Genomic DNA, 26,389 nt, shown 5'->3' with positions numbered 1-26,389 from the left:
GTCTCACGTGAGCCCAGACCTTTGCCCCTCCGGCACTAGCTGGCAACTCCACCCTCCGCGCCTCTCGGCCCCCTCCGCCCCTGCTCCGCGCAGTTCCCGCGAGCTCATCCCGCTGCTGGCCTCGACCCCGGCGGGCCCCTGGGGGCCGCTCCCGCCTCCAGCACGGCGCCAACCAACCCCACGTGTCCGGTTGACGCGCGTAGACGCGCAGTAAAGGCGTATAAATGACAGCGGTGGCCGCGCCCCTCGCCGGCGCGGACACTCCCGACTCCCCTCCAGGTGTCCAGGTCTGCAGTTCCCTCGTCTTCAGAGGGTCCTTTTGTCGTGGCGTGGGCCACACAAGCAGGCGGAGGTAAGCCCTGCAGGGCCCTGGTCTCAGGGACAGCCCGACAGGGGCGCCTCCCACCGAGAAATGTGGGTGCGAGTCTGCACCCCACACCACCTTTGTGGGTGCAGACCCCGGGCTCGTCTGCGCCCCGCTGGCTATACCGCGTCTCCTCTCCCCAGAGTCCCTCCTTGTGGGAGGGGCCCTCCCGCGCGCGCGGGGCGAGACCAGCGCAAACCCCGCAACCGGGTTGCCCCCCCCCCCCCGCGCCCCAGCAACCGTCGCTAAGGGGCGTGGCTCGGCCGCGCGGAGCCTAAGGATTCCCGTGGCTCATGAATATTTGCAAGTTCAGCTGAGGCCCCGCCCCTGTTGCCTTGGCGCCCAGGCCCCTCAACTCCGCGGCCGTAAGAACTACCGAGTGGAAGGGAGCGCCCGGCGAGGAGGGCGCCCGGGGCTTCGGCTGGGGCACGGGGGCCGACCCCGTCAGGTAAGAGACGAGAGCGCCTTTGGGTCTGGGGCCGCAGGGCCACAGTTTTCCCCGTGGCAAGGGGAGAACGGAGGCCGAGGATGGAGCGACCACGACAGGGGGGGTCCCTGTGATGCCCCAGATGTCAAATCTGCTTCCCTGGGTCCCATCCCACAATCCCTGGCTCTGCTGAGGGTCTTGAGGTCACCAGGACAGGAGGAACCACAAACCCTGACCTCAGAACGGGTGGCAGGTGGAGGGGACCGAGAGAGGCGGTGAGTCCAGCCAGAAGCTGGCATTCGCCTGCGCCATAGAGGAAGAAAGGCCCCCAGGTTTCCAGCTTGGGGCCTCAGGGAGTGGCAGGGCAGGAGGGATCAAGGCTGTGAACAGAGTGGACAGGTCGAGGCCAGCGAGTGGACGTGAGGGGACAGTGTCTCGAGAGCCTCAGCCTCCTACCCAGGCCCTGCTCATTGGACCGCAGGACCTCTGGATAAACAAGACCATACCCTGGGCCAGGTCATGGGCAGGACCTCTGGTCAGCTGCTCTCAGGCACAGAGGGAAGAGGGTGGCCCACTGGCTTCCCAAGCTGCAACCTGGCCAGCCCAGACCTTTCCCAGAGCCCCAGGCTGGCATCTCGGGGGGAGGGGCAGCATCTTCCCAGGGGGCCTGGTGCTGGGGTCCTCCTTTGAGACTCGGGGCCTTTCACCAGCTGGAGAAAAGGGGGCAGCAGAGGAACTTTTGGAAAGAAATCCTGGCCAGAAATTTCATGAATCTCTTCCCTGAGACTCCTCTGCATGGCTTCACCTCTTTGGGTCTTTGTTGTGTGGTCACTTTTCACACAAGGGCACCTGGTAGCCCAGGCAACTTCTTCCAAGGCCCACCACTCCCTGCCACCCTCTCTGGCAAAGCCCAGCTGACACCCACCACCGCCCCGGCCGGGGTGGCTGGTTCTAGACACAATGTGGAGGATGAATCGTGACCGCCCACAGGGGCTGACAGACAAAAGCAGTTGTGGGGGGAATGTCCCAGAGCCCTTGCTCTGCATACTGGACATGGCAGGTGAGCCAGGTTCTGCCTGCACAGAACCCACACTGTCTCGGACAAGGCACTCACTCTGCTGAATGAGTCATAAAACACCTAGGGCTGCAGGAGGGACTCAGTCTTATGGGGGTAAATTCAGGAAGGGGGCAAGGAGCACAGGCGTGGGGGCCAGTGACGCCCTGAGCCTATGGACGGAAGTAGCCGAGATGGTCCACACAGTCTTCTGGCTCTACTCACAGAGATGATTCCTGGGTCTGGGGCCGGGTACAGGCAGCTGGGTCTTTAAGGGGCAATGCCAGCTGAGGCTGCTGCAGGTGGGCCCCCTCCTCTGCGGCCTGGGGGGTAACACCAACATGAGCAGGGTCCTTGGGAGACCAGCCCACAGGGGATGGGCCAGAGCAACAGGCTGGGCACCCCTTTTGGAGAGAGTGGAGTTGAGGATGGAGGGAACTGGGGATTTGAATGAAGATCAAGCATCTGCGTTGGAGGGACCCAGAGGGACCCCGGTGTCGGTCACCCACATGGCTGTCTTCCCCCATCAGCCAGGCCAGGATGGGTGAAAGGACCTAAGGGCCAGGGCCCAGGCTGACAGCCCCGCTGCCTCTGCGCCTGCTCACTCTGAGCCCTGTGACCTTGGCCCAGCCTGTCCCAGGTCCCTCGAGCACAGTGACCTGACCAGGAAGCCAACTGGAGTCTCTCACAGGTGCCGCCTGGGGCCACATGCCACCCTCTGCCCAGATGTTTGACCCACGGTGGGAAAAGGCAGCAGCCTCCTGGTGAGGGGGTTTGGTGGGCACAGGGGTGGGAGGCAGTGCCCGAGACCCGGGTCCTGAAGGCCCCAGGCTCAGAGACCGCTGGTGGAGGACGACACGAGGCCCAAGGCAGAGCTGGCTGCTGCTCCCAGTGGCAGAGGAGCAAACGGCCTGAAGGCAGCGGCCCAGGCTCGCGGCCTCCGTGGGGCTCCAGAGGGGGAGGCCGGTGCCGGCAGCCCCCGGGACCCTGAAGGGTGGGCAGAGGCATCCGGAGGACAGCCTGCCCAGGCCGGGGTGTGAGCCCAGGCTGAGGGACAGACCATAAGGGCCCAGGCAGACCCTGACTTCATTGTCGGGCCTTCTCTGGGCCACAGAGGGGCTCGGGGGGCTTGCTGTGTGTGCAGACCTGTCAGCGGCTCTGCAGGGCCTCGGCTGGGCTGTGGATCAGAGGAGGAGCAGAGGCTGACCGGCTTTGCCCTCTGCCTGCACCCGGCAGGTTGGGTGTGAATGGACCAGGCCTGGGATGGAGCCTGCGGGCCTTGGCCAAGCACAGCCCGCGTCCAAGTTCGGGAGCTGAGCCCGCAGAGCCTGCACAACCCCCAGCCTCGGAGCAAGGCCCCAGGCCACTGTGAGCACGGCCACAGCGGGCAGCTGGCAGAGGAGTGCCTGTCACCCACCAGGCTGGTGAGTGTGGGGCTGGGCTCAGCTGGCTGCCAGATGCCCTCAGCCCCCTGGACCCCTGCTCCCCTCCGGGGCCTACCCCAAAGTCCCTCAGCGTTCAGGCCAGAAGGGCCCAAGCCAGGCCCTTCCACGGATTTGCTGTGCGTGGGGCTCCAGGGACCCTAAACCAGATAGAAGGGCCCCTGTCCTTGTGAAAGACAGGGTGACAGGCCCCCGGAGCGCACAGCACGCAGACTTCACGAGCTGTGAGCAGAGGAGGCAGCAGGCAGCCGGGGGGCTGCTCCAACGGGGTGTCTCGGTACCCCGCTGATCCAGCTGTGGAAGCCTTTCTCCCAAACCTGGGGTGCTCATGGCAGTCCCGCCCCCCACCCTGAGGCCCCGCAGGCTCTGCAGATCCTCTGACTTAGGGCTCTCCCCTGGCGACCCCAGCGCAGCCCTGCCCTCCTGGCAATCGGGCCCCTCCCCTTCCTGGCCACACCCTTCACCCACCCATGGTTGGCCATGCTGAGGGCTCCATGGGGTCCAGTGCCCCTCCACCCCCACACACACCTGCACCCATGTGAGAGGCAAATGGGAGGGGACCCTTGGCGACCCTGGGGTGACACAACCACCAAAACTCTGCAGAAGGAAGCCTGGGTGCCCCAGGACCCCACCACCTTTCCAGCCCACTCGAAGGGCTCACACTGTCTGGACGGGACACTCCTGCGGGCCCCCCGCCCCTCGTGGCCCCTATGTGTCTGCCCTCCAGCCGGGCCTGCAGCACAGCAGCGCCCAAGGTCTGGGTCCAGCATGGACCCATCACGTCAGGCCGGCTGCCGTACCAGCCCCTGCGCTGGGCGGGTGCCTGGGCCAGGGCCACCCCGCCCACCCTGGAACTGCCCATCCTCCACCTGGCTTCTGGCTGGGGAGACTCACCACCTGTGTGAGAGAAGCCCGGACTCCTGGTCTCTGACAGCCACGGTCAACCTCGGTCCAGGCCCTGGCCCTCAGCAAGCATGCTTCCTAGCACTTGTATCAGTGCCCACTACGCCCAAGTCATTCCACTGGTGGCTGCTGGAGCATTTCTGTCTCTGCAGACTCGATCACTGGAGCCAGGGATCTCAGGCCTTGGTCCTCCTAGAGCCACCCATGGGCAGCAAGTGCCTGGCAACCGGTTTCTCCCTGAGGCCGAATCTCACGGGGTCTTTCTAACTCCAAGCCTTTCTTCCTTTTTCTTTTCACTGATTTGAGTTGAGAAGCCATTGTATTTTTCGAGCCACAGGTCTCAGAACTCCTGGGCTCTCCCCATTCCAGCTGAACTTTGCCTCCTGCAGGCACTCATCAAATACAGTGAATTGTGGCCAGTTCACTCTGCCCACATCTTGCTGGGCACCTCTCTACCCACCGTCACAAGTTCACTGTGTGCATCTTCTGCCAGCCAGGTTTCTACTGGAAACCCTTTTTACCAAAAAATTGCATCATCACATGATCTGTGTCTCCATCTTTCCAGTTTTAGTAACACTCATGTTAGGAACCCCTCAGCCCCACCCCTGCTGCCAGTGCTCAGTCCACAGCGTTTCATTGTTTGTTATGGCAGCTATTGGAGCTGCATCTAGGTCTCAAGTTTTGTATAAGTCAGCTATTGCTATAGTGATGCTGCATAACAAACAGTCCCCAAACTCAGCAGCTTACAGTATAAGCATACTTTCCACGGGTGTGAGGGAAGCTAGGGCTTGGCCGTGCTCAGCAGGGCTGAGCTTCAGGCCCAGAGCTGCACTGGGGCTGTTCCGTGGGTCTCATTAGGGTGAGGACCCCCCCAGGGCAGGCCCTTCTCTGGCAATGGCCCCACCAACCACACAGGGTCACCATCTCCACTCTTCTTACATCACACTTATGGTCCAGCCAGAGCTGATAGTGGCTGGAGTTGACGTGGGTGAGGCAGGGAAATGCCTGCACCTGTTCCAGCCTTGTGGCCAAAAGCAGGAGTTTCACTGGGAGGGTGGGGTGGAGGGGGTGTGACTACTGTCTAGGTTCCAGGGCTGATGCCCCTGACCCCTGCAGCAGGCCCTGGCCCAGGAGGATGACCTCCAACTGGTGAGCATGTTGGAGATGTGTGTCAACACCCGTGAGAACAGCCTGGGGAGCTTCGGTGAGAGCCCCTCCCCACACACACCCACCATCATCCCGGCCAGGCTGCACTTGGAGGGTCTGCCTACTTGGACCCTGCCCTCCAGCCCTGGTCATTGGACCCCCCCCTCCTCACGGCCCGCCCCGCACACCTCTCTCCAGGGACTGAGGACAGAGACTCTGTCAGTGTCCTGTTCTTCGAGGCAGTCCTGACTCAAAGCCCCATCCCGGGGCCCCAGGGTCCCCTGCTCTAGAGCCCAGAATGTGAGCCGATGGGGATTCTGGCCTGGCTATGCCTGCGGGACCCAGGGGCCAGTCGCAGGAGTGGCCTAGGGGCAAGACCCACGCTCGGTGCGAGGATGCCAGCCGGGACCCCTCCCACCAGAGTCCAGTGCTTTCATGGCCTCCTGTGTGGCCCTGCCCACTCGAGGCACTCTGTACACCCTGGCCTGCCTCGTTCGAGCAGGGCCTCAGGCGTCAGCATGTGGCCCCAAGGCCACCCTGGGCCTCAGCAGCTACAGGCAGCAGGAACCAGGGGCACTGGTGTCGCCAAAGGGTGCCAGGGCGGCAGGGCCAGTGCTGAGCTCTCCCCCTGTGCCCCGCAGGGCTGCACCTGCCCAACCTCAGCCAGCTGAAGCTGAATGGCAGCTGCCTGGGCTCCCTGAGGTGAGTGCCCCGGTGGTCTCGGCCTGGGCGGGGGGCGGGGCCGGGCATCCCGCTGTCTCTAGCTCTAACGCCCACCCCTGGTCCCGCTGAGGCTGACGCACTCTGCCTGGAGCCTGCAGGCTGGCTTGGGCTGGTCACCGCAGGTTGTGTGGTCCTCAGAAGTGCCCACTGACCTTCGGCAAAGAAACCCCCACCCATGACGCTGGACGGTGCATCACCAACTGGCTTTGGAGCACTCCCACGCCCCTCACCACCCCTGGGGCCGTATCCCTGCGCTGGGGCATGAGTTGACCCCCATCACCTCTTGTGCTCAGCAAGACGAGCAGAGGGGCACAGCCGCTGCTGTCCAGCCAGGCCTCGGGCCCCACGTGAAGCACAAGAACATCTTGATAATTAGTTTAAAAGATGACGTGCAGAATGAAGGACAGAGGAAGATTTTTACTTACTTCGTCAGGCTGGAAAGGATGAAGCTGAAGTAATATCAGAGTTTATCTGCATGTTTGAGCAAATGGAGTGTTTTATGCAGCTAGACAGCTGTCCTAAGGCAGCAGGAGGCCAGCCACAAATCTAGAAAGTTCTCCCAATGTTTTAAATGGGCTGTGAGTGTCCAGTTATTTTCAGGGGAGAAGATGACGTAACTCATGAGCAACTGCCTATCTATACTGCTGGTTATTCATGTAAGGCTCCCCCGTGGCTCAGCTGGTAAAGAATCCACCTGCAATGTGGGAGACCTGGGTTCCATCCCTGGGTTGGGATGATCCCCTGGAGAAGGGAAAGGCTACCCACTCCAGGATTCTGGCCTGGAGAATTCCATGGACTATATATAGTCCATGGGGTCTCATGGGGACACAGCTGAGCGACTTTCACTTCACTTTACTTCATTCGTATAAACATCAAAAAGAGTTTAATAAAATAATTGAAAGCCTGAAAGTGAAAGCAAAGGAGGTCAGGGGCTGCGTGCCCACTGTGGGCAGGAACGAGCAGGGAGCCTGGCTCCCAGGGCTCCTGTGTGGCCCCTGTGCCTGCAAGGAAGGATCTGGAAGCCAGGCTCTCGGAAACGCCTTTAGTGCATGGTTCAGCCATATTGTAGGACTTCCCTGGTAGCACAGCTGGAAAAGAATCTGCCTGCAATGCAGGAGACCCCGGTTCAATTCCTGGGTTGGGAAGATCCCCTGGAGAAGGGAACGGCTACCCATTCCAGTATTCTGGCCTGGAGAGTTCCATGGACTGTATTGAGTCCATGCAAAGAGTTGGACACAACTTAGCGACTTTCACTTCATCTTCAGGCATATTGTGACAAAGACATCAATCCTGTAACTTAACAGAAACAAAAAAAATCGTACTTTCTCCATCATTAAGGCTTATACATTAGCTCAAAGATTAATAAAAATATATAGAAAATACATGAAGAATGGAAACTATAAAGAGAAGTGGAAGATATAAAATTAAATATGATGGACCATTTGTAACAAAATATTTGATTTTGAGCAAAAAAACAAGAAAAATCAATTCCAGGAAAAATTGCATCATAAATTTTATGCAAAAATGTGTTCTGTTCCTTAATAACAATAGTGCAAAATGGAAGAAATCTTTAAGTTGTTATCAAATTCCAAAACTTGGCCAAACTATGTTTGCAAATCTCCATGGTGTGACAGTGAGCTAATATTTGTGAGAGGGAACTAATTCAACACGACAGTCCAACAGAGTGGTATTACAGCTTAGCTGATACAGGGATGGTCAAGACTTTAGAACCTCAGTGGTGTTACAAGGCTGGGAAATGACTTGTGTGATGACTGTCACTTCATCCAAGGCTAAGGGAGAATTCAGCCCCTGAAAGTGTCCTGACCTGAGGACTGGTGGGGCTGACTTCTGGGCCAGCCAGCATCCGACACGTGCATCCTTTGCCAGGACTGCTGGGTGGGGAAATCCCAGTAACACAGCTAACTTGGGGACTATTACAGTGACCAAAGGGACAGTCTTTACTACCCCTTGTGCTGACTTTTCAGGTGAGTTCTGCCCTCTCCTTGTCCATTTCTGTGGGCTGTTTGTGCAGTCTGGGTGCACTGGAGACTTTGTGACTCTCCACCCTGCCTCCCCTACTAACTCAAGCAGAAACCCCTCATTCTGACTTGTTCTAGCCCGTTAGTGCTAGCTGGTGCTAGGGGAGTTTTTTAGGAGATTCGTCCACCTCTTCCCCTCCAAGGTCTTGGAGATAGTCTTCTCTTCTATTCATTTGTGGTGTCACTTTTTACTTTTGGGTCTTTAATCCTTCTTATCTGCCAGTTTGCCCCCATTCCTGGTGTGAGATGGAGATGCAGTTCTATCCTTCAGCACGCGCGTGCACGCAGTGGGTCAGCTCCCCAGGCCAGGTGGGCACGCTGGGAGCTGAGAGCTCTGTCCTCATGGCGTGGCTCTGTGCTTCTGTGCGACACATGACCCTCATCTGAGTTTTCCTTTTTCCAAGCTGACCTAGCTGTTCCTGGACACTTATTCTTGCCTTTGAGTTTTACAATCAGTTTGTTGAGTTTCACACATCCTAATCCTTCTGGATTTGGGGGGGGGGGGGGGCGGAATTTTTAGAAGTCACATGTTCATTTAATTTTTAAGTTACATACATCCATGAATATGGCATAGCTCTCCATTCATGTGTGCTTTTATGTTTTTAATAGACTTTATTTTTTTAATTGGAGTATAACTGCCTCACAGTGTTACGTAGTTTCTGCTGTCCAACCACACACACGTGTGCATGCTAAGTTGCCTCAGCCATGTCCAGCTCTTTGTGTTCCCGTGGACCATAGCCCACCAGGCTCCTCTGTCCATGAGATTCTCCAGGCAAGAACACTGGAGCGGGTTGCCATGCCTTCCTCCAGGGGAAACGTCCTGACCTAGGAATCGAACCTGTGTCTCCTGCGTGCTGCTCCTGCATTGCAGGCAGATTCTTTACCACTGAGCCACCAGGGGAGGCCCCTGTATACACGTACCTCCTCCCTTTAGAGCTACCCACTGAAGGGGTAAACGGTTTCTCACTGCTTAGGCCAACTGGACACAGGTTTCTGTAACTTGCAGCTGAAAGCATTCTAACTGATAAACTTTGAAGATGTTTAAAGGCTATTCTGCCTTGTCAGACCATCACAAACTAGGCAACTTGAACAGCAGAAACTGACTCAGGTGTGGGTGTCATGAGTCAAGGTCGAGGTGTGTCTCCTGAGGCAGAAGGAGAACCTGTCACGCTCCTTGCGGCTTGCTGGCCATCTTTGGCGTTCCTCACCTCAGTCCCTGCCTTCACCTTGTATAGCCTAATTCTCCTGGTGTCAGGATCCACATTTCCCCTTTTTAAAAGGACACCAGTCATATTGGATTAGGGCCCACCTCATCTCCACTAGGGCTTCCAGGTGGTGCTAGTAGTCAAGAACCCACCTGCCAAGGCAGGAGACATTAGAGATGCAGGTCTGATCCCGTGGTCAGGAAAGTCCCCTGGAGGAGGGCATGGCACCCCACTCCAGTATTCTTGCCTGGAGAATCCCATGGACAGAGGAGCCCCCTGACTACAGTCCATAGGGTGCAAAGAGTTGGACACCACTGAAGCAACTTAGCACATATGCTCATATCTCTACTAGTGATATCTGCAGAGACCCAGTTTCAACATCAAGGCACAGTCTGAGGTCCTGAGGGTCAGGATACAACATATGAATTTGCAGGGATGCAGTTCATCCACAACAGGAAATGTGCCCTTCTGTGTCTGTCAGTTGGTAAGAACAAGGTTCCCAGCGTTCTTCCTGCATTTCTTTGGCCAGAATTGTACGATGTGTACACTCTGGTACACTAACCACTCTCCAGGGGGTGGAACTGTGATTGCAGTGGGCTAACCAGGACCCCCGCCTGTGCACCCCACTGCCACTTGGTACAGGGCAGGACATCAGCCTCCTCTGAAGGCTGGGCTCCCTGAAACCAGAACTGAATCACTTCCCTCATATTTATAGTGTTTTGATAATCGTGGATGAGGTCCTGTTTCTATTGTATTCTGTTTGGTCATTGCAAATTTAGAAAAACACTGTGCTTATGCTGATTTGGGGTAGATTTTTTTAATCTATAAAACAATTGATTTTGATAAATGGGTCTATTACCTCTGGCAATACTGTACCTTTGTTTTGTATTTAAACATTATTGCCAAACTCTCCTGTTAGTTCAAATAATTTGTTAATTCAGTTGGGCTTCTATATGGATGGTCATATTATCAGCAAGTTATGAGCACTATCTTTCACTCTAATCTCCTGCTTCTCTTTCTTGTCTATTGCTTTGGCCAGGACCTACTAGCCAACATGATGTCAAACAGTGGCAATAATAGTAGCAGATGTCCTGGGTTTGTTCCTCATCTTAACGGGTATGTGTCTGGGTTCTTCTGCATCTGCTGACATGATCATAAAGTGATATTTCTCCTTTAGTCTGCTTATGTACTGGATTCCATTGACAGATTTTGTAATTCATCCTTACATTCCTGCAGTAACACTACTTGATGAGCTATTTTTAAGTCACTGTAACATTAAAATGTTTACTTCACAATTTTCACATCTGTCTTTGTCAGTAATAGCCCACTGATGGTCCAATTTGTACTTCTCTGGTCCCGGAATCAAAGACTGACTCAGACCCATGCTTTTACTGTTCTTTTCAATTGCCTAATTTTTCTTTAAAAAAACTTCTATATAAGAAATTATTGTAGAAGATATTGACTATTTCATAATAGAATGTACTTTAAAACTGATACAAACCTGGGGACTTGACAGGGGCAGAGAGGAGGGAGGGCTGTTAGTGACCATTTAATTTCTTTAGTAGCTATTAATATACTTTTCTTTCCTTTTTAAAAAAACATTTGTCTATTTGGCTGCCTCGGGCGGCACGTGGAGTCTTCGTTGCCACGAGTCGGTTCTCGAGGTGGGGCGTATGGGTTCAGTACTTGTGCTGCGTGGCCTTAGTTGCTGTGAAGCAGGTGGGACCTGGGTTTCCCGAGCAGGGGTTGAACCCATGTCTCCTGCATCACAAGGCGGATTCTTAACCACTGGACTGCCAGGGAATGCCCTAGTTTTCTGTCTTTCAATGCCAGCTCTCTGGGTTTTCAAGAATATTGGTGTACAGGTGGTTCTTAATGGTCTTTTGCTACTTTAAATTGCTGCCAGACCATAATTATTCCTCTTTTTAAGTCCCATACATTAATTTGCATGGTCCCTCTGTTTATCCTTGATCAGTCTTGCCAAAGGATTTTCTGTAAGTTTTTAAAGAGTCATCACTGGGCTCTGTTCATCTTCTCTGATTTTTCTAGTTATTACTAGTTTTATTCTGATAGCTTTAACAATATTTTTAATTGGTTAACTTATTTATGACTGCCCTGGGTCTTCCTAGCTGTGTGCAGACTTTCTCTAGTTGGCACGAGCAGGAGCTACTCTCTAGGTGCGCAGCCCTTCTCGCTGCAGTGGCTTCTTGATGCCCAGCACGGGCTCCTGGGCACGTGGGCTTCAGGAGGTGGGGCACGCAGGCCGCAGGCTCAGCGGTTGTGGACAGTGCCAAGGGGGAGTAAGATGTTCAGGCACCTTCACGGAATGTTCTGAGAGGCAAAGAAGGACGCATGGCCTCTTTGCACCCTCAAAACAAAAAGAGCATCTACGGGAAAAGAGGAGAGAACAGCTACGGGCGCTGAGCAATTAAATGTGTGATGTTGACAGCAACGTGGGAGACAAGGGGGCCTCCTGGAAAGCAGAGGAAAGGTGTAGGTTTAGAAGCGGGAGCGAGAAGGGCCGACGAGACCACACGGGCAAGGCCACGCTCCAGACACGAGAGCAGAGGACATCAGGAGAGAAAGCACAGACGAATGCATCCCAGGAGCTGCCGGAGCCCCAGTCTGCCCACCCGCGGGGGCGCGGCCAGTCCCGGTGGGGAGGGGTTTTCCTGAAAGCACAGCTGGGCTGGGGAGGGGCTGCAGGGGGGGAATCACCTGCAAGAAAGGCCTGGGGAGAGCGGGAGGGAGGGCCCCCGCCGGCCCCACTGGGGAGGCCAGGTCCACCGCAGTGGGCAGCAGCCGTCAAGCACAAGGGCGACCTGCAGCCAGGCCTGGGCTCTCCAGCGGCTGCAGCCAGGAGTGAAGGCAGGCAGCCGGGTGCTCTGGAGCTCCTCCTTGGCCTGGAGGCCGCACATGCCAGTCCCAACGGCCCCTGCATCTGGAGACAGCAGATGTGGGTGGTGGCGGGCACAAGGCATGGCACAGGGCCTGAGCGGTCACCGACACAGCCCTCCACCTCAGGACAGCACTGACCAGCCCCCCTGCCCTCTGCAGGGACCTGGGCACCTCCCTGGGCCACCTGCACGTGCTCTGGCTGGCTCGCTGCGGCCTGGCTGACCTGGACGGCATCAGCTCCTTTCCTGCCCTGAAGGTGGGTCTGCCCTGCCCTGGGTGGGGGAGGAGAGGGGCAGGGCGGACAGGGGGCAGGAGGTGGGGGGCAGCCCTGGCTGAGCACCCCTCCCCCTCCATGCCCCCCAGGAACTCTACCTCTCCTACAACGACATCTGGGACCTGAGCCCGCTGTGCCTGCTGGAGCATCTGGAGGTGCTGGACCTAGAAGGCAACTGTGTGGAGGACCTAGGGCAGCTGCGTTACTTGCAGCTGTGCCCGCGGCTGGCCACGCTCACCCTGGAGGGCAACCCACTCTGCCTGAGGCCAGGCCCCGGCCCAACCCACCAGGTGGGCACCACCAGGAGGGAGGCGATCTGTGGTGCCAGCCCCTCAGCCAGCCAGGGGACTGCTTTGCCCGCCTGAACGGGCCAGGTCGCAGCAGACCCCGGGGGACCCGCCCAGGGCACATCGGGGCCTCCTCACCGGGAGCTCCTCCTCATATTGCTGGGGGCCCAGTGGCTGCCCCCACAGCCCCCTGGGCCACGCACGACTGGACTCCAAAGGGCCACACATACCCAGGCCAGGCCCTAGCTCACGTGTGCTCCCGGGAGAGGTCTGTGCACACGCCATGCAGAGTACAGTCTCCACGTGGAGTCATGTATGCACACCCCGCAGGCCCCCGTGCTGGGGGCTGCACCCCCTTGGCCAGAGCTCCCTCCGCCTGCCCGGCTGCTTCCACCACCCACAGGGCCAAGCTCTGAACTCAAGGCAGCCCTGCAGGCCAGAGGGTAGCCCTGGACCCTGGCAGTGAGCTCACAGAGTGCGATCATATGTGGGCAACAGCCCAGGGTCCCAGCAGTCCCCGAGGTTCCAGAGTGACCCAGCCGGGCCTGGCCCCAGCAACCCTCAGCTCCCCTGCCTTGCCCACAGTGGGGCTGGGGGAGCAGCTCAGGCCCAGGCTGGCCTGACGGGTCCACTGGACTCAGGCCTGCCCCCAACCCGCAGGTGCCCCGAGGCTACAACTACAGGGCAGAGGTCAGGAAGCTCATCCCCCAGCTGCAGGTCCTGGACGAGCTGCCCGCTGCGCACACGGGCCTGCCGGCCTCTTGGAAGCTGGACCAGGACTGGCTCCTGGTGAAGGAGGCCATCAAGGAGGGCTGCATCCTAGACAGCCTGCTCCCCGGGACGGGTACATGCAGCCACGTCCAAGGGCCTCGGGCTGGGGCCACCCCGCCCGGCCTGCGGACCTCACCTGCGAGCCCCAGGAGGGGCTGCACCCCCGTCCCGCTCGCAGGTCACCTCCTGTGTCCCTTCTCAGACCTGACCCCTTGTCCCCAGAGCCCTGCACACACACCCCCAGGCCAGGACACGCTCCCTGGGAGCAGCCTTGGTGCGGGCCTCCCCCACCATCTGCACAGGGAAGGGAGAAACCTGCCATCCCGTGACTCGGGGCCTCAGGCACACTGACGCTGGGCAGTGGGCTCCATGGACGGGGTTCAGCTGGGGGGACTCCTGGCTGACCAACTGGCGTGGGCCTTGGTGACCTCTGATTTTGACTCTTGGGCAGATCGAACCCACGGATCCCCCATGTGGAGCCTGAGCCCTGAGCTGTGCCTGCCTGAGACCCAGCCCCGGGCCCCCAGGCGCTGGCCTCTCTCCCTGCTGGTCCCCGGGGTCCCCCTGCCTGAAGGCCTCCTTCCCAAGGGCCCGGCCCCAGAGGATGATGCCAGCAACCTCACCCATGGTAGGTGACCCGCCTCAGTGTGAAGTTGGCCCTGAAGCCCCTCAGCCCCAAACCAGGCCCAGCTGCACCCTCTTCTCCAGGCACCGGTCGAGTCCTCTGTGGGAACCCCACGAAAGGCCTGCAGGAGCGTCGGCACCAGTGCCAGGTACAGCCTGCCCCCACGACAGGCGGCACCCTGGCCGGCACCCATCCTCCCAGCCCCGGCAGGCCATGCCCTGAACCAGCCCTCTCCCTTCCTAGGCTGGGGTGCACCCTGAGAAGCTGCCGCCTCCCAGGCTGGAAGAGCTGGCCCCCAGGGCCTCTGCCCCAAGGCCTGACCCTGCTGACGATCGCGACCTCCTGGCCTGCGCCGGGCTTCAGGCTTTGAGGGAGCTGCACCTGCAGTGGGTGCCCCCTACCCCCCACCCCAGCCCTGCCACCCTGTGTGCTCTGATCCGGGGGGGCTTGTGGCTGGGACCTGCCTTGGCTGAGTTGTTGCTGGTCCCCGGGTGGCTGGAGGGTCGGGTCACAGGAGCCCAAGGCTGGGGGACCAGCCCCAAGTCACACTCCTCTGGAATCTGCTCCAAAGAAGGAGCTGGCTGCAGCCTCCCCCAACCACACCCCAGCCCCCTTCCCAGTAGGTGCCCAGAGTCCTGGGAAGAGGGGGCCGCAGCCCCCTGGGGCCCACAGAAGGGCCCTGAAGAGCAAGAGGACAAGGCCGGGCCCAAGCCTCACCGCAGCCCCCCAAGCCTGGCCCCAGGTAGCCTGCCCGACAGAACCAGCGCCGCAGAGCAGCACCGGGCTGAGGCGGGAAGGGCAAGGAGGGCCTCTCCTGGGGCTGGAGGCTCCAGTTCCCCTCCCCTGAGCCATGGGGCCAGGCAGCCGGGTCAGCTGGGAGAGGGAGACAGGAGGCCCTCCCGACAAGGGCGGTACACGGCTCAAGCCCAGTGAAGGGAGCAAGGCCCCCCGCAAGGTGGTGGGCAGGAGACCACGGTGGGGGGTAGCAGGTGGCGGCTACTGCCTTTCCTCTGCAGACAAGGCCTGTCCTGGGCTGAGACAGAGCTAAGCCAGGCAAGACCCTCCCTCAGGGACACTGGCTTGAGAGTGACCATGGCTGAGCAGAGCCAGCGCAGGGGCTGTGAGGCAGAGAGAAGGGGCGAGGGGGGCTTCCTGGAGAAAAGGTTTGAACCGACTTGTGGAACAGCTGGGCGGGCAAACCTGGGGAGCGGGCATTTGTAAGCAGGGGCTGCAAGGACCCTGCAGGTTGTGGCAGGGGGGGAGCACCAAAGAGGCCAGGATGGAGCAAGGACAGGGCCAAAGCTCTGCATTCGCTGTGCTGCTGCTGTGCCTGAGGCAGGGGCTGGGGAAGGCGGCCGGACTCAGCCAGGGACCTCACCACCTGGCTGAGGCCACCGAGCTGAGGGCGGAGGAGAGGAGGGAGTGTGGGCAGGCAGCCAGCAGGAGTGGCTGGAGGAGCGACAGCCAGTGAGGGACAGAGAGGTGCTAGGACCTCCTACTTCAGTCAGGGTCCAGGTGGGCACTGGGTGACCACGAACACACCCACCCAGCCTGCCCTCAGGGGGTGCCAGGGCTTCGCTGCATGGGGGAGGTTTGGGAACGACCCCAGGGCCACCTGCCTGTGAGCGGACACTGTGGCCCTGCCATGCGGCCCGGCCCTGGTGACGCTGGTGGCCCTGTCTGACCTGCTGTCTTTCCTCCTTTCCCAGAGTCTTCCAGGACCTCGGGGTACAACTTGATTCCCTGTCCCCCCAAGTCCTCCATGCCAGACCGGGGCTGCAGCTCCAGGGGGTCCGCAGATCTGCAGTTCCGGGGGCGTAGGCTCAGAACCCTGGGTAGTTTGGAGCCTGGCCTGGGTCAGAGGCTGGCTCCAGTCACTGCTCTGAGAGCCCGAGAAGTGACCTCAGGCCCCAGCCCTCAAGCAGAGGGATGTCCAGGCCCAAAGCCAGCCCCAGACTCAGCAGCCAGACCCCCAGCCTCTGGTGCATGCCGCACCTGACACTCACCACCCCAGCCCGACCCCACCCTCATATACACCCCTACCCACTGCCAGGCCGGCCTGGCGAGTGGCCAAGGGCCCCAGGGCAATCGTGGGAGGCCCAGAGTGCACTCATAGAATCCAGAGCACCTGGGCCAGGGTGCTGGGGAGGGAGAAGTGGGCCTGGCACAGGAGAGGACCCTCTTGGTGGAGGGAAGTCAGGAGCTGGGACCACCAACGGTGGAGAGGTAGAACCCAGGATAGAACGCACAAGTCCCCACCACTGGCCCAGCCACCCACCTCTTCCGTGAGGCCTGGCCTTCCCTGAGGAGCAGGCCTGGGAGAGAGCAGGTTGGGCCCCGGCCAAGGTGGCTGGAACTGGGCCCTGGCCAGCCCTTGGCCAGCCCTCCAGCCACCCAGGGCTCTGAGCCACCCTTGGGCTGCTGCGGTCCCAAGTAGAAGCACTTGCTGTCGGCCAACCCCGGTGGACCCGTGGGGTTCCCTGCGTGGGGATGGGAGGACCAGCTCCCTCCTCTTGGGGCTGGATACCCAGAAACCAAACGAATCATTTTCGACTCTCAGGTGTACAGAAATGCGGTTTACTTAGTAGGCGGCGTTAGTTCAATAAATTATGCAGCCAGCACCGTCTGCCTGCCGTGCTTTCTCCCTGCCCCACCGCCACAGTCGTGGATACGCGGGGGCGCAGCCGTCGGCACCGCCGCCCGGCCCGGCCCTACAGCGGCCAGCGAGTGTCCGCGGTGATGGGCGGGTAGCTGAGGAAGCGGAAGCCGAACCTGCTCTCAGCTGTGCTCTGCACCGACAGCGTCACCATGGGACAGCCGCGGTCCACCCTCTTCCGGCACACCTGCGGGTTGGGGGGGGGGGGGCGGAGCCCAAGAGGCCGCTGGACGGGAAGGGGCAGGGCCTGACGGAGGGCGGGGCCTGAGTGCGGGGCGGGGCCTGACGGAGAGGCGGGGTCTGAGTGTGGGGCAGGGCCTGAGGGCGGGGCGGGTCCTGAGGGTGGGGCGGGGGCCTGGTGGAGGGGCGGGGCCTGAGGGTGGGGCAGGGCCTGATGGCGGGGCGGGGGCCTGTTGAAGGGCGGGACCCGGTGGAGGGGGCAGGTATGTGGGCGTGGTCTGATGGCGGGGCGGGGCGGGGTACGGCACGGCCCGGCGCGGCACTCACCCGGACTTTGTGCTCCTTCCTACCCTGGCAGTCCTGGAGGCCCATCCCGACCTCTGCTCAGGAAGAGAATGGGTGGGGTCAGCCGGGCGCCCCCTCCTTGCCGGCCGCCCCTCCTCCACGTTCCTCCCAGCTGCGCACTCACCGGGGCTGGGGATGGCGGGCAAGAGCTCTGCGTGGGTCTGGGCCGCGTCCTCGGGCCATACTGGCGCCTCCCGCTGGCGGAGGAGCTTGATGGTACTCAGGCGGGGCAACCCGACCCGCGGCCTGGGGAGGTGGGGAGGGATCGTGAGAGACAGCCTGCCAGCGGGAAGGGGTGGTCCCGGGGCAGACGCGGCCTGGGGAGGTGGAAGACCTGAGGGGAGTCCAGAACAGGCGAAAGGTGGGACCTGGGGGGGGGGAAGGGGGCAGTCCTAGCAGGGAGTCTGGGGTCTTTGCCAAGTCCAGGCCTGGGGAGAAAGCAGGCACTGAGGGACTCGCGGTCCCCACCCAGGCCTCCGGCGCCCAGCCTGGGCCTCCCGCACCCGACCCTTGCGCGGGGGTCGAGGCTGGGGCTGATGCTCCGCAAGGGCAGCTCCGGGCCGGGCCTCTGAGAGCGAGAAACAGTCGATGGACAAGTCGGTGTTGTCTGCGAAGATCCTGGACACTGGGGTCACGTAGTGTGGGGACTGGTGCTCGCTGAGGACCTAAGAAGCCGTGGGAAAGACGGAAGTCACCCCTACTCCACTAAGCCGGCCCGTCCCCCCGTCCCCGCTGGGACCCGCTCTGACCTCGCCTTGGGGGTTCAGGAGGAGGGTCGCACAGCCTCGGCTGGAGTAGGAGTGGACGGGCTCCTGGCCCAGGGAGGAGGGCTGCTGCCGCTTGGTGCTACAGGGCCCCTCGCCCCACACCTGGGAAGAGCGGGCGGCAGGGCGCCGAGTGAAGGGGGGGCCGCCGGAGGGCTGGGCCTCGAGGGGTGCGGGGAGCAGGGCGCACCGTGATGTGGTGCCGCGGAGCCAGCAGGGTGTTGGGTGGGAAGCGGTACATGCACACAGGGAAGTCGAGCACCAGCTGCTGCAGCATGAAGCCACCCAGGTCCACCGTCTCCTCCAGCGACTGGTTGAGGATGCGCACGAACCTCTGGCGGCGGCTAACCGCCACGATCTTCAGGCAGGTGCCCGTGGGGCTGGGGCTGGAGCGCAGGCAGGGACGCTGTGCCAAGTCAGTGGGGTCCCTCCCGCCACGGTCCCACTAGGAGACCTGACCCTGCAGCCCCAGCTGGGTCCCCGCCTCACCTTGGACAGCGCCCGGAAGTCCAGAGATGGGAATCCACCCCAGACTTAGGCTCCCGGCCATTCTTGCCCTGCTTGTCTGAGCGGGTTTTCTGGAGATGCAGGGAGAGGCAGACTGCCTGGGAGGGGGACCCCAATTTGGAGGGTCCAGGGTCTACCGAGGACATCTCCTGTGAGGCCGGACCCGGCCCGCAGTGCCCTGGAGGTCCATGTGGGGGAGAAGCAGCAGCAGGGGTCAGATCCAAGCAGGAGGGACAGTGGGCCCCCGGCGCGTGGGGAAGCAGAGGAGTGCTGCACAGTGATTGGTGGGGGGTGGGGCGGCAAGTGAATTCAAGCCAGAGCACATAGGCAGCAGCAGGAGTCCTCCAAGACCACCCTAACCCCTAGGGACAGGGTTGGAGAGGCCCCTGCTGCCTCAACCTGGGCAACTGTGAAAGTGAGGAGGTTAGGGGGATGTCCTTTGTGACTTGGGACAGAGATCACAGACCTGCAGTTGTGGGAGGGGGAAGAAACCAGGGGAGACCCGCCCCGCTCCACCTTCAAATGTTGCCTGACTGTCCCTGCAGAGGCTCTGTGCCCGTGCCTCCACCTGCTTGGCAGTGCGGCCAGGCACTGGGGGACGGGCCCCTGTCACTTTATGCATGTGATTATGCACCGCCAGCTGGCTGTTGCTGGACTCGGAGTCAGCGCCCCCGGAGCTGCTGGTGCCCACCAAGGGCAGGGAGCTCCACTCGACACTCTTGAGATTGTGCTCCTGGTGCCTACAGCACAGCTCTGAGCTCCACTGGTCAGGCGGTGAGGCTGTTGGAAGCTGCGGGGTCCGGGGGTGCCTGCAGGTCATGACCAACTTTCTGCCCAGGGCTCTGGCTCCTGGACCCCAGCCCTGCCCCCATCTGACTTCCATCAGATGGGAACAGGGCACACCAAGTTGTGGCCCCAGTCCCTAGGACCCCACCTGGGCAAAGGGCTCATGGGTAGACAGAGATGGCCCCAGAACGATTTCCCTTCATCCCTGACTACAAGCTGCAGGTTAGAGAAGTGATGCTTGGAAGGTTTAAATGACCTGTCCACGGACACTAAAGGGTGGAACCTGGACTTTGGTTCACCCCAGCCAAGGCAGGCCCTCCCCTCCTCTCCCTCTCCCCTGCGGAGTCCCCATCCAGTGCAGTTACTTTTGATCTGAGCTGGACTCGAGGTTGGTGAAGAGGTTAGGGTACCGGTGGGCAATGCTGTTCCAGTCCACATCCTCCAGCCGGAAACCCTGGCCATGGAGCAACAGGCAGGTTACCTGACCCTCCTGCAGGACTGCAGATCCAAGAACATACCTGGAGGGCCTCATTTACCTCCCCAGCAGTGGGGGCCTGATCGTTCTCAGAGAAGTCACTGAGGTCCATCAGGGTCTCTGCCGTCACTACCTGCAAAGGGCACAGGAGGCCAGCAGGCAGGGACTGGGGGGAGCACACCCCTCTGCCCAAGGCCACTCTGCCCTCCAGCCTTCCCAGCACCTGGGCCACACACTTGCTAAGAGCCTGGTGGGAGGGACCACAGGCTTGGTTGCTCATCCCTGGTCCAGGAGGCAGGCCTCCAGGGAGGCCAAGGCCCCTGAGTGGAAGCACCAGTCTGAAGGGGACAGCCAGCTGACCAAGGAGGGTGGGCCGGGGGGCCGCCCATAGCCAGGCTCACCTCCACGCTGCCCGTGGAAGACCGCAGCATGCGGCCCACCCAGGAGGAGCGGGCCAGCTGCAGGAGGCAGGACTTCTGGAAGGCCTGCAGCTCGGCCTCCAGCTGCTGCAGCGCGTCCCCTGTCTGCTGCAGCCGCTCCTCCAGGCGCTCCTTCTCCTGCTCCGGCAGGTCGGCAGTGGGCGGGGCATTCCACAGACCCCATCCCCGGCCCACCCCACCCTGGCTTGGGACTCACCCCCCACCCACCTCCATCCCATCCCTGGCCCTGATCCCTCTTGCCCCTCACCAGTTGGGCCTTTTCCTTCTGCGCTTTCAACTCCAAAGTCAGCTTTTGGACCTGGTTTTGCAGGAATTTTTCCTGACTTCTCGAGCTCCTGGGGGAGGGGTAACCTCAGCAGCCCCACCTCTGGGTCTGCAGCCTCTTCACTCATTAGGGTGCCAGGGCCAGGCAGGCAGGTCAGGCCCTGAAGAGGTCTGGGTCAAAGGCGGGGTCTAGGCTGGGTTCAACACCCATCAACATGCTCGGGGGCTAGGGTCTGGGTGGTTTACAGTGTATTAACTTCTTTAGGGTTAGGGCCGGCCGGGGACTGAGTGGTGGGGACCAGCGCACCCCACTGACCTCTCAGCCGGAAGCCCAGCCACCTTCTGCAGGATACGGCAGTGCCGGGCTTCACGCTGATTCTGGATGGTCCACCGCAGGGCCTGGATCTCCAACTCCCTCTGCCCCCAGAGCAGCCGTAGGGTGTTGGGGTCCAGGGACTCCAAGGCCGACCTGAAATACCAGCCCCCCGCGCTGCTTGGTCAGGCCCTGCTGTCTGGCTGGCCTGGCCCGAGCAGCTGACCTCACCCCTCTCCTCCTTACTGCAGGTTGATGGAGGAGACCATCCTGGTGGAGCTGGGCTTGGCGTTCTGAGGGCGTGTGGGAGCCACCGGGTATGCAGTGGCACCCGCTGGAGGCCCCACATGGCCACTCACTGGTTCTCGGTCCACCAGGGATGCGAGAGCCTCTTCCTCAGCATCTTCAGCCTCCTGACGAGACTTGGGGGCCATTCTTGATGTTGCTGGTGGTGCTGGGAGGAGGGGTGGCGGGGCTACACTGGGTCTGGTGTGTGTGCGGTCTGCAGGGCTCTCCTTACACAGCCAACCCTGTGTGTGACAGCCCCAGACGGGACTGCTGGTTCACAGGGTGTCAATCTCCAAGAAGGGGTGCGTGTGTCTGCCCCCCTGAAAGGCACACTACCAGTCACATCTACACCCACGCGTTTCTGAGCCGGCCAGGGCAGCAGGGCACCCCACCCCTGGCACAACATCTCTGGGTGCTCAGCCATCCCCTGTCATCTCCTCCCTGTCACCCTTGCCTCCAGGACCTGAACACCTGTCCCCCAGCCTAGAGCATGGGTCCCCAAAGGTGCTGGTCCTTCACTGGTGTGGTCTCTGTCCCCTCAGAGCCAGGGTCCTCCCCAACACTCACCTGAGGCCTGAGGTACAAGCAGGCCTGTGGAGAGAAAGGCTCTACAGGGTTGCCGTGGATACGCAGCCAGAGGGGAGGGGCTGTTTGTTACCAGGAGCTTCCAGGGAGACCTAGACCAGGGCCCAGGTGAACCCTGGCCCCGTCATTGTCCAGCCTGTAGGAGAAGCTGTGAGGGGCTGACCTGTGGCCTAGCTAACCTCAGCAGACCCAGGGGACACAGAGTGACCCATAGGGCCTGCCACCATCACCCACTCAGCTCAACAGCCCCGACCAACCCTGGGGAGGCTCCCGTGGGCGCTCCCTGGCTGACCATGGCGGTCGCTGGGTGTTGGGGGCACTGCTGTGCTGTGAGTGTATCCACAGGCCAGAAGGATGGCTGTGCTAAGCATGTGACCTCACTGGGGCCCAGCTGTCTGGGGAAAGGGAAGAGAGGGAGGGGACAGCCCTGAGAACCTGGGAGAGCGGCTTTCTGAGCTCTGACCAGCAGGCAGCGGGCCCCCTTCCATGCCTTCCCCAACCCCTTTGCGGAACTGACTGCTGCCCCTTTACCTAACCCCCAGTACAGAAGCCTCCCTCACAGCATCCACCCACAGCTCGAGAGCCCTGTAAGGAGCCTTGGGGCACGAATAATGACAATAGTTCTCACTGAACTGAACCCTAACCCTGTTCCAGAGAATAGCAAGGAGAGGTAAGAAGGCTTTCTTAAAGAAATACTGCAAAGAAATAGTGGAAAATAATAGAATGGGGAAGAAGACTACATATCTCTTCAAGAAAATTGGAGATACCAGGGGAACATTTCATGTGAAGATGGTCATGATAAATGACAGAAACAGTAAGGACCTAACAGAAGCAGAAGAGATTAAGAACAGGTGGCAAGAAAACACAGAAGTACTATACAAAAAAAGATCTTAATGACCTGGATACCCACGATGGTGTGATCACTCACCTAGAGCCAGACATCCTGGAGTGTAAAATTAAGTGGGCTTTAGGAAGCATCACTATGAACAAAGCTAGTGGAGTTGATGGAATTCCAGCTGAGCTATTTAAAAATCTTAAAAGATGATGCTCTTAAAGTGGTGTATTCAACATGCCAGCAAATTTGGAAAACTCAGTAGTGGTCACAGGACTAGAAAAGGTCAGTTTTCATTTCAATCCCAAAGAAGGGCAATGCCAAAAAATGTTCAAACTACCACACAATTGCATTCATTTCACATGCTACCAAGGTTATATTCAAAATTCTTCAAGCTAGGCTTCAATAGTATGTGAATCAAGAACTGATGTTGAAGCTGGATTTAGAAAAGGCAGAGGAACCAGAGATCAAATTACCAATATCCATTGGATCATAGAAAAAGCAAGAGAATTCCAGAAAAACATTTACTTCTGCTTCATTGACTATGCTAAAGCATTTGACTGTGTGGATCACAAAAAACTGTGGAAAATTCTTCAAGAGATGGGAATACCAGACCACCTCACCTGTCTCCTGAGAAATCTGTATGCAGGTCAAGAAGCAACAGTTAGAACTGGACATGGAATAATGGGATGGTTCCAGATTGGGAAAGGAGTACATCAAGGCTGTATTTTGGCACCCTGTTTGTTTAACTTCTATGCAGAGTACATCATGTGAAATGCTGGGCTGGAGGAATCACAAGCTGAAATCAAAATTGCTGGGAGAAATTTCAACAACGTCAGATATACAGACGGAGAAGGCAATGGCAACACACTCTAGTACTCTTGCCTGGTAAATCCCATGCACGGAGGAGCCTGGTAGGCTGCAGTCCATGGGGTCTGGAAGAGTTGGATACGACTGAGTGACTTCACTTTCACTTTTCACTTTCATGTGTTGGAGAAGGAAATGGCAACCCACTCCAGTGTTCTTGCCTGGAGAATCCCAGGGACAGAGGAGCCTGATAGGTTGCTGTCTATGGGGTCGCACAGAGTTGGACATGACCAAAGCGACTTAGCAGCAGCAGCAGCAGATATACAGATGATACTGCTCTAATGGCAGAAAGCAAAGACAAACTAAAGAGCCTCTTGATAGGGTGAAAGAGGAGAGTGAAAATGCTGCTTTGAAACTCAACGTTCAAAAAAATTAAGATCATGGCATCCAGTCCCATCACTTCATGTCAAATAGAAGGGGGAAAATGTGGAAGCAGTGACAGATTTTATTTTCTTGAGCTTCAAAATCACTGTGGATGGTGACAGTAGCCATGCAATTAAAAGACACTTGCTCCTTGGAAGAAAAGCTATGACAAACTTAGCATATTAAACAAGCAGAGACATCACATTGTTCACAAAAGTCCATATAGTTGGAGCTATGTTTTTTTCATATGGTTTTCCACATACAACCATATGGTTGTGTGAATCACAACAAACTGTGGAAAATTCTTCAAGAGATGGGAATACCAGGCCACCTTACTTCCTCCTGAGAAATCTGTGTGCAGGTCAAGAAGCAACAGTAAGAACCAGACATGGAACAACAGATTGGTTCCAAATTGGCAAGGGAGTACTTCAAGGCTGTGTACTGTCACCCTGCTTATTTAACTTATATGCAGAGAACATTGTTCGAAATGCCAGACTGGCTGAAGCACAAGCTGGAATCAAGATTGCCAGGAGAAATATCAGTAACCTCAGATATGCAGATGACACTACTCTTATAGCAGAAATCGAAGAAGAACTAAAGAGCCTCTTGAAGAAAGTGTAAGAGGAGAGTGAAAAAGCTGGCTTAAAACTCAACATTAAAAAACTAAGACCATGGCATCCAGTCCCATCACTTCATGGCAAATAGATGGGAAGACAATGGAAATAATGAGAGACTTTATTTTCTTAGGTTCCAAAATCACTTCAGATGGTGACTGCAGCCATGAAAGTAAAAGACACCTGCTCCTTGGAAGAAAAGCTATGACCAAACTAGATAATATATTAAAAAGCAGAGACATTACTTTGCCAACAAACGTCCATCTAGTCAAGGTTATGGTTTTTCCAGTAGTTATGTATGGATGTTAGAGTTGGACTATAAAGAAAGCTGAGCACCAGAGAATTGATGCTTTTGAACTGTGGTGTTGGAGAAGACTGTTGAGAGTTCCTTGGACTGCAAGGAGATCCAGTCAGTCAACCCTAAAGGAAATCAGTCCTGAATGTTCATTGGAAGGACTGGTGCTGAAGCTGAAGCTCCAATACTTTGGCCACCTGATGTGAAGAACAGACTCATTGGAAAGAACCTGATACTGGGAAAGATTGAAGGCAGGAGAAGGGGACGACAGAGGAAGAGATGGTAGGATGGCATCACCAACTCAATGGACATGAGTTTGAGCAAGCTCTGGGAGTTGGTGAGGGACAGGGAAGCCTGGTATGCTGCAGTCCATGGGGTCGCAAAGAGTCGGACACGACAGAGCAACTGAACTGAACTGAACTGAACTGATGGTTTTTCCAGTAGTTATGTGTGGATACGAGAGTTGGACCAAGAAGAATGCTGAGAGCTTTCAGCTGAGCAGAATTGATGCTTTCAAATGTTTGTGCTAGAGAAGAAAGTGAAAGTGAAATCGCTCAGTCATTTCTGACTCTTTGCAACCCATAGACTGTAGCCCACCAGGCTCCTCTCTCCATGGGATTTTCCAGGCAAGAGTACTGGAGTGGGTTGCCATGTCCTTCTCCAGGGGATCTTCCCAACCCAGGGATCGAACCCGGGTCTCCCACATTGCTGGCAGATGCTTAGAAAGGATATTAATCATGAATATTCCCTGGAAAGACTGATGCTCAAGCTGAAGTTTCAATACTTTGGCCACCTGATGTGAAGAGCCAACTCATTGGAAAAGGCCCTGGTTCTGGGACAAATTGAAAGCAAAAGGAGAAGGGGGTGACAGAGGATGAGGTGGTTGGATGGCATCGCCGACTCTATGGACATGAATTTGAACAAAGTTGGGGGAATAGTGGAGGACAGAGTAGCCCGACATACTACAGTCTATGGGATCACAAAGAGTCAGATACGACTTAGGGGCTGAACAATAACAAATAGTTCCCTTGTCCCTGGACCCGGATAAAAGTGAGCCCCAGACCTGACGCATAAGACCACGCCCTCTACTTTTTGCCCCACCCCCACCCACCTTCATTCCCTCACCATGCATTCATTCAGACTTTCGGCTTTTGCTCCTGCAGGGCTTGTGGTGAGCAGGAGGAAGAAACCCCGCTCTGGGTCAGTCTGACTTGGGCAGTGTAGGTTCTAGACGTCCTTGCTGCTGATCCACACAGACAGCGCTGAGACTATGAGGGGCTCCGGCTGCCGCGCCGGCCTGGGGTCTCCGGGCAGAATAGCAGGACTCGCCTGGCGGAGGAGTGTGTTTACAGCTCGGGCCAGCCTTGGGCCCTATTGAGCCTCAGACAAAGAGCCCAGGGCCTTTGTCCCAGGCAACCTCTTGGCGGCCCCCTCCCCCATCAGGATTGTCAGCCAGGCAGCAGCCGGAGAGGACCAGTGGCCAACCAGCTCCAGTCCCTCCCGCCTTGAGCCCCCCGACCCCGTGCGCCCCATCGCGTCTCAGGCGAGGGGAGGGGCGGTGTCAGCCCCGCTGCCCTCCTGGGTGCAGGCCGGGCTCGCGGGGTTCCGGGCCGGCGCCCCCTCCCTTAGGCGGGAGACTCATCAGAAGCCGCGGCTT

The 26,389-nt window shown here is 58.4% G+C and overlaps 2 protein-coding genes across 13 annotated transcripts; one reads left to right on the top strand and one right to left on the bottom strand.

The window, feature by feature from the left end:
- The first annotated feature begins 30 nt into the window (after window positions 1–30).
- Window positions 31–16,779, top strand: LRRC56 (leucine rich repeat containing 56). 12 transcript variants are annotated; one of them, XM_070457960.1, is made up of 13 exons: window positions 31–352; window positions 2,537–2,609; window positions 3,082–3,269; window positions 5,307–5,394; window positions 5,978–6,038; window positions 12,361–12,457; window positions 12,565–12,765; window positions 13,423–13,606; window positions 13,985–14,161; window positions 14,242–14,306; window positions 14,402–14,544; window positions 14,779–14,900; window positions 15,868–16,779. In XM_070457960.1, exons 3-13 carry the CDS (start codon window positions 3,093–3,095, stop codon window positions 16,155–16,157), a joined length of 1,605 nt encoding a protein of 534 aa, XP_070314061.1. In that variant the 5' UTR covers window positions 31–352; window positions 2,537–2,609; window positions 3,082–3,092; the 3' UTR covers window positions 16,158–16,779. The 12 variants fall into 12 exon arrangements, with proteins under 12 accessions (XP_070314061.1, XP_020767797.1, XP_070314057.1 ...); XM_020912138.2 differs by having other exon boundaries at window positions 32–352; window positions 14,767–14,900; XM_070457953.1 differs by adding an exon at window positions 711–812 and having other exon boundaries at window positions 33–352; window positions 14,402–14,900.
- On the bottom strand, window positions 16,720–26,245 carry LMNTD2 (lamin tail domain containing 2). Its single transcript, XM_070457950.1, has 15 exons — window positions 21,744–26,245; window positions 21,135–21,418; window positions 20,892–21,044; window positions 20,559–20,646; window positions 20,273–20,428; window positions 19,933–20,004; window positions 19,762–19,850; window positions 19,127–19,419; window positions 18,593–18,788; window positions 18,294–18,489; window positions 18,089–18,208; window positions 17,808–18,004; window positions 17,464–17,585; window positions 17,322–17,374; window positions 16,720–17,001 (listed from the first exon to the last, which is right to left on the bottom strand). Exons 2-15 carry the CDS (start codon window positions 21,320–21,322, stop codon window positions 16,870–16,872), a joined length of 2,055 nt encoding a protein of 684 aa, XP_070314051.1. The 5' UTR covers window positions 21,323–21,418; window positions 21,744–26,245; the 3' UTR covers window positions 16,720–16,869.
- Window positions 26,246–26,389: the final 144 nt, after the last annotated feature.

Source organism: Odocoileus virginianus, chromosome 28, assembly GCF_023699985.2.
Source record: "Odocoileus virginianus isolate 20LAN1187 ecotype Illinois chromosome 28, Ovbor_1.2, whole genome shotgun sequence".
Classification (NCBI taxonomy): Eukaryota; Metazoa; Chordata; class Mammalia; order Artiodactyla; family Cervidae; genus Odocoileus; species Odocoileus virginianus.
The sequence above is the reverse complement of the archived record's forward strand: the minus strand, read 5'-3'. Positions and strand labels throughout refer to the sequence as shown.

Coding starts and splice junctions, on each gene's coding strand:
- LRRC56 (XM_070457955.1), top strand. CDS start 3,093: ATGGACCAGGCCTGGGATGGAGCCTGCGGGCCTTGGCCAAGCACAGCC. Junction 5,395..5,977: donor GAACAGCCTGGGGAGCTTCG/GTGAGAGCCCCT, acceptor TGTGCCCCGCAG/GGCTGCACCTGCCCAACCTC. Junction 14,901..15,867: donor CCCCCCAAGCCTGGCCCCAG/GTAGCCTGCCCG, acceptor CTCCTTTCCCAG/AGTCTTCCAGGACCTCGGGG.
- LMNTD2 (XM_070457950.1), bottom strand. CDS start 21,322: ATGGCCCCCAAGTCTCGTCAGGAGGCTGAAGATGCTGAGGAAGAGGCT. Junction 20,647..20,891: donor GCTGGGCTTCCGGCTGAGAG/GTCAGTGGGGTG, acceptor CCCCTCCCCCAG/GAGCTCGAGAAGTCAGGAAA. Junction 18,789..19,126: donor CAGTCAGGCAACATTTGAAG/GTGGAGCGGGGC, acceptor ATGGACCTCCAG/GGCACTGCGGGCCGGGTCCG.